This window comes from Coturnix japonica, chromosome 1, assembly GCF_054131305.1.
Source record: "Coturnix japonica strain WE chromosome 1, WE-NBRP24, whole genome shotgun sequence".
NCBI classification, from domain to species: Eukaryota; Metazoa; Chordata; class Aves; order Galliformes; family Phasianidae; genus Coturnix; species Coturnix japonica.
Window position 1 is genome coordinate 11221579 of NC_140663.1, and position 11484 is coordinate 11233062.

At 35.9% G+C, this 11484-nt stretch overlaps 1 protein-coding gene across 4 annotated transcripts in view; it reads right to left on the reverse strand.

Annotated features, from left to right (window-relative positions):
- FBXL13 (F-box and leucine rich repeat protein 13) overlaps positions 1 to 11484 on the reverse strand; it is a 69227-nt gene that overhangs the window by 8852 nt on the left and 48891 nt on the right. For all 4 annotated transcript variants that reach the window (XM_085513155.1, XM_015882634.3, XM_032442331.2 and 1 more), the window contains 2 exons: positions 5064 to 5147; positions 263 to 397 (listed from right to left, as the gene is read on the reverse strand). In XM_085513155.1, coding sequence (XP_085369281.1) covers positions 263 to 397; positions 5064 to 5147 — 219 coding nt within the window. The remainder of the gene's footprint in view (positions 1 to 262; positions 398 to 5063; positions 5148 to 11484) is intronic.

The following is an 11484-nucleotide window of genomic DNA, read 5'->3' on the forward strand; positions in this document are numbered from 1 at the left end:
CATCAGCTCCTTGAGACAGGCTTGTGTCTGATCCAGTGCAGGCATCTTTATGTTCTAACCGCAGCCATTAGAAGAATGCCAAACGTGCTCACAAACCAAGTCTCAGAATGTAACCCAGTTGAACTTAGGCTCTGATTTTTAAATTAAACGAATGCATTGTAGAACTGTGATAAGATATAGAAGGCAGCAGACCAAATTACTGAATGATATACCATGTATTCCTTAGCAACTCCAAAACTATTGCCCCAGTTCTAATACATACCTTTGGACAACCAGCTATGCTGACAGATGTTAGTTTGTGGCAGTGAAATGCCAAAGCTTTCACAGCTTCATCTGTCAGCTGATGGCAGCAGGAGACATGACAATATTCCAGGTGCTTAGTGCCTTTGCAGAACGCCTGAAAGAGTAACAAACAGAGCAATCATTCTTTGGAAACGTGCCTGCTCTGCTTTTCTTAATGCACAACACATTTGCATCAATCCTATGGTCGACCTTAGGTACTTTAGTTGTTCTATGTAGCCTTCATAGCAGTGAACTCTCAGCCACAGGCTGGGAATTTCACTGGAAAAAGAAGAGCTTCATTAAGAGGTTATTTCCACTGCTGAAGCTCATATGAACTATGTGGTCATTACAATAAAATTCTGTTCCTTTCTTCTAACTCAGTGTGTTGAAACCTTTGTTTTATGAGCCTGTAGATTTGTCTCCTCAAGAACAGAGTAACCTAAAATACTATTTCTTCACTTAATAGTTCCATGATGTGAGTGTAGCAGAACTTGTGGCATTAGCTTCAGTGAATATCTCTCCTCTTCTATCATTTCCAGCCTAAAACCATGGTAAGACAACTCAAACTTGTCACTGAGCTGATCCTCCATGCCTGGTCTAAAGGCAGTGCAATTTGGCATTTATTGCAATTCTAGCTCAGTGGGTAGAATCTTCCTATAGAGAAAATATTGGCTGCTTGAAGCTTTTCAAAACTTTCTAGAATTAGTTCTGAAGTAAACTGACTGAGGACTACATAAATAAGTAAACACATGCATGCACACAGAGATGCATAAATGCACCCCCTTAATTATCATTGTGAAAAAAAACTCCATAGTAATTTTACTACTGACATTTTTTCCTTGCATTAAACAGGAACCCAGGCACCAGCCTGGTAAATCAGTGGTAAACACTGGCTTTTTGATGACCAAGAGGTGTGCGATTTTAATGCCATTCATTAACAGATCCAAAAAAACTTATTAAGTCTAAAATTTGTTTCATGGACCAAATCACAGCTGTACCAATGTGATGCTTCTTGGGTTTTGGGTTCTGGTTTTGTCGTACAAAATATTTGATTGTGAATATTTTAGAATAGAACTGGTTCGATTCAACAAGTCAGAATTTATAAGAATTGGCTTCTGTACCTCTCCTATTTAAATCCTGGCTTTACAGGGTGTTAACAGCAATACAGAAATATTCTAAACACCAAAACTGATATATCTTTTTTCCATGCGCAAGAGAAACTGAACTCCCTTCAGAATTAGGCTCAGACATGCTGATCTAATCACTGCATTCTCAGCTAGGGTATGCAGCACGAGCTGCAGCCAAGATTTCAATGCCTGAGAGATATGTTTATCTTGTTTATACTGGCATAGTTTAGTTTGCCACATCCATACTTAATATATCCCTCACAGTTAGGATCTGTATTTGTTCTTAAAGTCTACCCCTGCATTATTATTTTTTTTTGCAAATAGCATTTAGGATATAATTTTCAACCAAAGGGAATGGAGCTTGGCTTATTATCTTCATCTCTGTATCTTTGGGTCTACTACCGAAGATCTCCAGAAGAGGTTGTGAAAATAAATGTTTGCTAAACATTAAAATAAATGAATAGCTTAAGAAGAAAATATAATTTTCTATCTTTTTGTTCAGTGTTTTAATTCTGTGTAAATAAGCAGGCAAGTATTAATGAAAATCTGAAGCAGAATGGCTGCACACAAAGCGAGCATTGTCTGAGCTATGAATGAGCAGAAATCCTATTGACAAAATATGTGATCAGATGATAATTTACTGTTATAAGGCCTATGAAAAGTAAATGAAGTTACACTGTGAGGTCAACATTATTTTTGCTATTTTATAACCCTCAGCATTTTACCTTGACTGTGTTAGTAAAGCCCTCTCCATACACATTTTTCTCACATAATTTAAGTATAATTTATATAATCAAGGAAAAATCACAATGTGCAGCATACAGTGAGGTTACTCTCTACAGTTTTTTTCCATAAAGACATATTCTTAGATTCCATCTTCAAATAAAAATGTGCCATTTCATTTTGAGTTACTTTCTTATCCCTTCTTCCTCCTGCCCTTCCTACATCCATGACCGCATGGTTTCTGTTACACCTACATCTTCATGTGCTGATGGATCACTTTGACTCAAGTCAAATTCATATTGCAGATACAGAAAGTGTAAACACTTCCTTTTTTCCACATTCTTGTTTTGGAATATGTAGTGATGAAATAGAATAAATAGATAAATTCTGATGAAATAGAAAAGGTGTACGTACTTGGTCATTGCTTCATGGAAACAAATACATGAAAATGCAGAACTTCGCATGGAACATTCATGAATGGTCAGTAAGATTTATTCCTAAAGAAGCAAATTCTAGTGGCCTGATGTATGTGCCCCTAGAAGATTCAAACCAGATGCATCCCTTGTGGTGCAACAACTGACTCATGCATATAATATATGGTTATAAAATGACGGATGTTGGAGCCTTATAAAGGAAAAAATGTAGAAGGCAGAGACTGAGATCGCACAAAGGCAGTGCCTGTACCTGCAGCCTGACTATCTGCAAGGGTTTATTGGCATGAAATTAGTACCACTGAGCAACAAGATTTAAGTATTTCTGTTCTGTATGGTTAGAATCAATTCTCAGTTACAGAAGAAAGGGCTCTTATTTGGATGTAAATCCTACATCTCTTCTTTCCCTCAAGATAGATAATTCCTTCTTTCACTGACAAATAACTAACTAATGCTTATTTTTTGCACTGTTCTGAAACATGAAGGTATAAGTCTATTTAATCATACTCAATCTGTAAAATCTCCTTAAGTATATAGGTAAGCTTCAAGCATATAACTTTTGATAAGGCTCTTCACAGCTTAGCAGTACATTTAGGGGACATCCCCTTTTCTTACTCTCAGACCTCAAACTAGGTTCATTTCATGCCCAACAGATAACATATGGAAGCAATCAGCAAAACGTTGACCCTTGTATGCCCCTTTTGTGCCACATGTGATTGCACAGATCTCAGTTGTATTCCATCAGCCATCTCCTTTCCAGACCACAGGTTCCATGCTTGCTTATTTGCTCCTTTTATGGAAAGCAGTCTGTACATCTGATCATCCCTGCTCCCCCTCCAATTCTCTTCTAGTCTTCAGTCAATGACTTACCCATAAAAAGACTTCCAGTAAAATAGCATAACTGGTTGTAACTAAATAAGACGATGAGTACAACTAAATCAGAATTTAGTACGTAGTTGCTGCTGTAATGATAGTGCAAGTAGGATACATATTTGGATGGTAAATCTCATTGTCAACTAATTAGAAAAGCAAGAGTTGGTAAATCATAAATACAAAATAATTTACAAGCATTGTAAATGGAGTTCAAATATTACATTAGTATTAAAAGTTTCTACAATTACTGATTATTCCAAAGAGGAGATACTGTCTCACTGTCTAACTTATCATCAATGAAATAACTGCCTCTGTGACAACATTAATTTGTATGTCTTTTAACAAATTAAGTAATTTCCTGTATTATTATTGACCTGGAATATTTCTAAGTTTATAGGCTAAGTTTAAGGTCAGCATAATAAACAATGTATATTTCAGACTAACCTCTTTTATTTTAAGAACGACATCTGGCTTTATATTGCTGAGATCCCCTGTTTAAATTCTCAAACCAAGGTTTGAAATTATCTTAAGAGAAACAATGTAAAAAATGAAGTTTACAGAAATCCAACAGATATTGCACTGTGAGCACGAGAACTTAAGAATAACAATAACTAGCTAAAATACACGTAGTCCTGATTAGCTTCATCGTTAGATATTAACAAATTACTCAGTTGATGTTTTTATAGGACATTTTAAAAGGTTCAGGGTTTTTTGGTTTTTTGTTTTTTCTGAAAAACGACAGTACAATTTGTGTTGTTCTTTCCATAAAGCAGCTACGGAATCTGCTCAGTCTGGAGAAGGCACACGTGCGTATCTTACTGAAACATAAAAGTTGTTATCTTTAAGGGTTTCTGCTGGTAAGAAATCTAATTCAGAATTACATTGGGACATATTGTTGTGCCACTAAGAGACAATGACACACAGCAATATATCAGCAGCACACGAAGAACCTCATGTAATAGAATAAAAGAAGTTTAACTGTTCAATTGAGCTAGACATGCTTGGTCATGTAAGTATGACATTCAACAAAAGGCTGACTAATGACACAGAAAGGGTTACCTGAAAACCCACAATAGCAGCAGGAAAAATACGTATTAAATTGAAATCAGTAAAGGATTTGTAGAGCAGGGGAAAGAGCATAACAGTAGCAAATTAAATTGTAATTTGCACAGTACAGTGCAGTAAAAGGTAAAGCTCTCTTCATTCAGAGCCAATGCAGAAGGCAGAACTTGAAATTCATTAAAATTCATGGAAGTAAAGAAAAATAAAATGAAAAGGGCTGTAAGAAGAAAATCACTTCACACAGAGGGTGGTGACGCACTGGAACAGGTTGCACAAGGAGGTTATGGATGCCCCATCCCTGGAGGCATTCAAGGCCAGGCTGGATGTGGCTCTGAGCAGCCTGGTCTGGTGGTTGGCAACCCTGCACATAGCAGGGGGCTTGAAGCTTGGTGATCATTGTGGTCCTTTTCAACCCAGACCATTCTATGATTCTATGATTCTATGAAAGTGCAGAATAGTGTAATGAAGAATGCATAAAATTGCAGAGTAAAATATGATCTGTTTGGACATTGTTAATTTGAAGAATAGAGAGGGTTCCAGGAAATACCAAGAGGTGAAGTTTTACCTGAATCCCAGTGTCGCTGATGTTTTTGCATTCCAATAGAGAAAGCTGCGTGATTTTTCCATGGCGGCCAAGGGCTCTCAAGCCCTAAAAAATTCCAGAAAAAAACATAAAAGTCAAAACATGCATTTATATATAATTAGTTTTAATGTGCTAATACATTCAATGTTTGTATATTAAATGTTCTGTCTAAGAATTATAGCATCTTTTAAGACACACTCAAAAAAATAATCCCACAGAACACCCTCACAGGACTTTACTACTTTTTACAAAGAGGATTGGAGGTGTTATGTACATGAGCCGCCTGAAGTTACACACAGAAATCCTCACACATTTAGAACTATAGTCTGGATTTCCATTCTAAAATATTCAAAACAACTTTCCTATTGGCTGGAATTATTTTCTAAGTCAAAATAAAAGTAATTTTAATTGTTGTCTAGTTAACCTCTGATTCTGAAGCATTTCTTAAGGATTTTCATGGATCCAATAGAATCCAGCAGAACAGCCAGTTTTATTTTATCTGCTTCTATTGGGAACAAATGAATGCTGGGTTCTTATGAGCATCTTCAGCAGAATGCATGTAGTTTATCTTCTGATTTTTTCTTCAAGTACACAAAAAGGTCAAAAAAATCTTTACAGAAATAATGCACTGAGGAAAGCAAAAAATAATTTAAAAAATTTTGCTCAGAAAGAAAGAAACTGAAGAAAAATAGCACAGTGTGAAATAGTTCCATGGGATGCAGCACAACCATAAAACAGAATAGATTAATATCTTAAAATTCCCTTTAGGATTTGCTCATCACTGAGCTCTTTTGGCTACAGCCAAGATTAGAGCTAGAAATTTTGACTACAAGAAGACACTGCTTGAAATGGTGGAGTCACAACAATAGGTACATTCTACTTCAGAAAGAAATAAAACGAAAAAAACATATGGAAGACAATTGAGAGATGGCAACTTCAGTAAATTCCTACTTCGGGAGTGCGAAAGGATCAGAAGTTGCTTTGTTTTTTTCACTGCTTATACATCAGGACACAGGACCTTTTTCTGAATTTCATCTCTAAATCTGAAGGAAAATTAAATGTTGATTCTGTAAAATGTACTTTTATATTCATAGCAGAGTATCTGTGCTCTTCATATTAAACAAACTCTACTGAAAAACAAAAGTTATCACTTCAATCCATATGGTTAAAAAATTAACTACAATTAGGCAGTGAACTGAGCTACACAGAGGAAATATCATACTGGAAAACTAAGCACATGTGAATAGTGTCTGGAATCCAGATGTGGACACTGTAATGATAATGCTGGGAGAGTGCGTCTGGAGTTCAAATTTTGCAAATGCCTGAAATCTCACAGGCTGAATAAAAACAAAACAAAACAAAAATGGAACAACGAAATAGATTTCTAATCCTGGCTGCTTTTCATAAGAAAACAAAGAAATTTGCCTTTTTCCTCAACAGACGCATTTATATGGTGACCATTATTTTCAACAGCTTCGTGAAAATCTACTGATCTCATTTTTTTGCTGACCAGACCAGTTCTCTTCAAGGCAACAAAAAATTATGTACTTTATCCCCAAATATGTTTATGTCACAATGTGAATTCCTTACAGAAGAGACTGACAGTGATAGCTGTGACCTTGTGAGCGTAATTTCTTCATCCACTTCTCCTGATCTAAAAGTGGCACAACTTTATGGCATTTGGAAATGAAATATTAAATAATTATTTTTGCTAAAAGACAACAAATGCTTCCATTACTTCAAAGTTAATCTACAAAAATTTTATGTGACGATACTAACATTGTGTCCCAATAAAACTATTTTTACAAAAACAATCAAGGTCTCCTCTGAGGGGTTTCATTAATAACAGCAGATTTGAGATAGAAAAAAGGCTGAAGATATGGAATACAACGAATGTCATTACGAACTGTCAATCACACAGAGAAACTATGAAACTGACATTTCCAACAATAAACCTCTTCAAGTGAGTTCAGTTCAGGAATCTATATGAAGTTTTGAGCTATCAGATTTAAATCTATGAGAGGTATAGAGTAGCTAATCATCCCTAGTTTTCTAGAATTCCTGATTTATTCAGCAGCATTCTCTGAAAAACAACATCAGGGATTCCTATCTGGGATACTGACCTATTTCTGAGACTTTTATCTCCTACACTAAGCCTCCAGACATTCTTACAATATATGGTCAGATCTATGATATTATCATCAGAACTCCTGGAAACATATGCTAGAACAGACACGATGCATCACACAGAATATGTCTCTCACTCTACAGGCTTCCAAAACCATCCTTCTTGAACATAAAGAAATCTCACATCTCTTGGATCAATGCTCCAATGCCACAGAGAAAGGGAAGATTTTGTCCCGCATCTCTTCTATAGCATATTTATTAACATCTCTATTTAGAAAACAGCTTTATAAGAAACATTTTGCCCTTCTCCAACAGCTGTTTTTTTTCAAGCAACTGAGTTTTATAGCATTGTTCAATTTCTTTATGTAAGGCCTACAAACACTTGCAGAACACTACTTGTTATCATTTCACCATGTTGATGAAAAGATGAGAATCTACTGCAGCATCTGGTGAGGGTCTTCTCTTGTTTGTGGTGAAAGTTGCCTACGTCTTACCAGAGAACAATTCTTTATTATTTATATTCACCAAATGCAAGTGTGTGCCTTTTGACTGCGGAGTGCAGTGAACGTGCTATGCTATTTTCAACTTCTGAGATTTCTGTTCACGTATCTCTCGGTAACCTTAAAGGTCAACATCTGTAATGTATCCTTGTCTTCATGTTCCAGAGACACACAGATGTCTCTTCCTGTGCATTCCCTAAATCAAAGAGACTGACTTCAAAGTCACCCCTATCCTGGAAGAGCTCATAAGAAGTAGCTCCCACCTTCCATTTGAGAGCTATTTAATTTGAAATGGCTCAGCTCATTGTCTAAAAGGCTTTGATTTCTGCACATACTAGCCATGCTCTAGCATCAGTTTCAAATGCTTACTAGTAGAGAAGAGCGTAACTGAGACCTCAAAGCATCATTTCATTAATAATAATATGTAAATGGCAGAACAGAATTCTGTTTCAGATAACACTTTCTGGAAACCTGGTAAGCTCATAACAAATGTAGCTACGTTGTCTCCAGTACTTGAGCTACTATAAAGGCAAGTCAGATCTGTTTAGAGGAGCAGCAAACACATTTTCTGTTGCAGCGTAGAAATCTCCCTGTATGACTTCATGTGTAATACATTCCTTAAATGTATTATTACTTAATTACTTAATTTCTGTATCTAACACCATTTGTGGCTAGACAAAATCTTGACTTGTGAAATACAGCTGCTAATGTTTCTAGCTACTAAGTCCAGACTAAAGGCCGCCTGCTGTGACTAAATGTTTTGTCAAAATATTGAGCCCAAAAAACTGACTGCAATATCTCCCTGTGGTAATGCCTCCCAGTTCTGTGCAGAACTATGTTACTAATTCTTCAGGCCAAATTCTCTTCCTCTGAACTGGACTGCTAACATCTGAATTCAGAGCTTGGAATACTTATCATTTCCTTCTGCCTGCCTTAGGGATGTGTGATTTGTCACTTCCTCTTCTCTAGAAGTCAAATGCAACCAATTCATTTGCAGTGTGTTGCTGCTTATGGGTAATATTTTCTTCCTGACCTTCACAAGGCTCCTCCTCTGTCCTAACACTCTTTCTCACAGAACAAAATGTGGAGCCAGGCTATGGATTCGAGACACCATAAATCCAGAATCCCACGAAGACTGCAAAAAAATTACTATAAATAACTGCATAAAGCCAAGACGTATTTTTCCTCCCTGTGATCTGTTTAGAAACATTTATTAATATATTATTAAATATTTATGTTGCAGCCTGGCCTTCAGGCACAGCCAGTTTCTGAAAATCATTAAGTACAAACACATAGGAAAAGAAAGCAGAACTAATTGTTTATACAACCATCATGTAACCACTACTGCATAGTTCCCAAGGATTACAAATTACCCTCAAATTTCAAGACCAATTTTACATGGCCAGGATGCAAAAAAGACTGTGACTGATTAAGTGACTTGATGTCACTTATGATTCTTGAGGGGGAATGTCAGCAGAAGAGATAATGGGACCTTGGATCATTACAAAGAGAGACTTTCATGCATAGCAGCCACTATGGAAGAAGATGTAGAAACAACCACGATAAAGAACTTCACAAACTCTGTATTTACTTTTTGTCTTCTAATTTTAGAAGTGTATCAGAATACTTTTAATTTTTAAAGTATTTTATCTATGTTCTATACTTAATGCTATCTTATTCCCTCTCATTACTACACAGTGTGTAATTTACCATTGACACCAAGTTTCCCTGATGGGCATATACAGTTTTTCTTGCTTGACAGAGTGTATGTGTATGTCAGGAATCAACTGATTTACTTTAACCATTCCTTTTTTATCCTTTGTTATGCTTTTTCTAACTGTCTAAATCCTCCTTGACTTAAACAATTCTCCTTAAAAGTCCCAATATTTCAATATTTAACGATTTTTTTTCTATCAAAAGGAGATGGGTGGTCCAAGCCATGTGCATTAGCAACTTGTGTCAGACTGAAGATGAACACTATGCAGCTGCTCGCTTTCAGACTCACAACTGGAGCAAAACTGCCAAAGCTGTATCATATTGAACATCAGAGATAGTTTCCAACATTTTAATAAAAATATGGAGAGTAACGAAACAAATCTTGTAATTAAAACTGCATTTCCAATGAATCACTGGACCCGATTTTATCTGACAAATAGGTTTTGTAGCTGACTGAGAGTGTTTCCATCACAGTAATATAGAATAGGCAGTCCCTCACAGACATAAGGCTGACATCCTCTACTGTGGATGGTATTTGTTTTCATTAATGATGGTCTTTGACTTTGACTTACCAAGACACTTAGGCATACATACAAAGTTAAGTATGTGATGAAATTACTTGACTTCTCCTACTATTGACTGATAGATTCTGGACAAATATAATAATTTTCTGCAAACATGAGAGACTACCAATGTATTTTTCTAAGCACTATATTTTATTATTGCTGTGAGTCTACAATGACTCTACAGTATTTTTCTATATTAACAAGTTCTCTTGTCAGGCAGAAGTTTGAGCCAATGTATTTCTTCCAAATGCAACAAATTCTCTGAATGAAAGACAGAATTTAGCAGGAACATTACACTTATTGGAACCAAAGAAATTACTGAACAGAAAGGCACCAACAGTGGAAAAGAAAACCTTTCCATTTTGATTAAGGTCTTAATTAAGTCAGTCATACATGAGGCAAAAATTTGGAAGAAAATCTAATGTATCTTTTCTCCCCTACCCTTCCTCTAAATACGTACTGGTACTGTCATTACAGTAAATTCTGCTCGGCTTTGGTGGGCGGAATGATTCTGCCATCATTTGAAAAACAAACAAAAAAAGGAACATTCTCTTTCATGTTGCAGACTGAAGTTGTACATTCTGCACGTTTCAGAAAGACAGCAAAAACAAGAGATCAAGTGCACAGACTAAGAGAAAGAATATGAGTCTTACTCCTCTTTATCAGCACAATGTAATGGAGTCAATTACTGAACATAAGTAACTGTTCTCTACTACATTTTTCAAGCAATTTGGCCACAGTACTTGCAAAAGAATCTTAATACAACTGCATTTATATGCTAATAAAATGCATAATATAAAATCAAAACATACAAATAATAGCTTTTTTTACAAAGCAGATTGCTATATTTCTTTCTATCAACCCTAAATGTGAGCCATACACTTAAACACAACAAACAGTGACAAACTAACAGATTTCCACTTAGCACACGCACTGAGATCAGAAATGACAAGTATGATAAATGGTCAATTTCCGGCTTAGTTTATCTGTCTTGTGGGAGGGAGGAAACTGAATGCCTTAGAAATGCAGTGTAAGCAGAAGAGCTTGGATTACTGCCGACAGCATGGGCTGTGCTGTGTGAATACTAGAGGAAGAAACAATACAACACTTTAAGAGGCTAGCAGAGAGAAAGAAACCATTTATGTCAAAAGACTGTGGAACAGTAATTCAAGGCCTGTGAAGGCGCTATAAATTTCATACACACATATCTTATAATATTTAAAATAAGCACATTAAATTAAGTCTTCATGGATTTCTCAACTCACTTTTTTTAGCTTAGTTTTTGTTTTCAAATTATTTTTAGGCCCCTGTGAGGGATGAGGGCTTTTTAAAAACAAAACAAAGAAAAGCCTTCACTTTGCACTAACAGTAAAGTTTTGGATCAGAGTTCTGATTGAACAGCAACTGAATGAATATAGCAACAGTTTTCTTATGAAGTCATAGAATCAATCACTTCTTCTTGAAGTTTCTGCTAGATTTCAGTGCTCAGTGAAG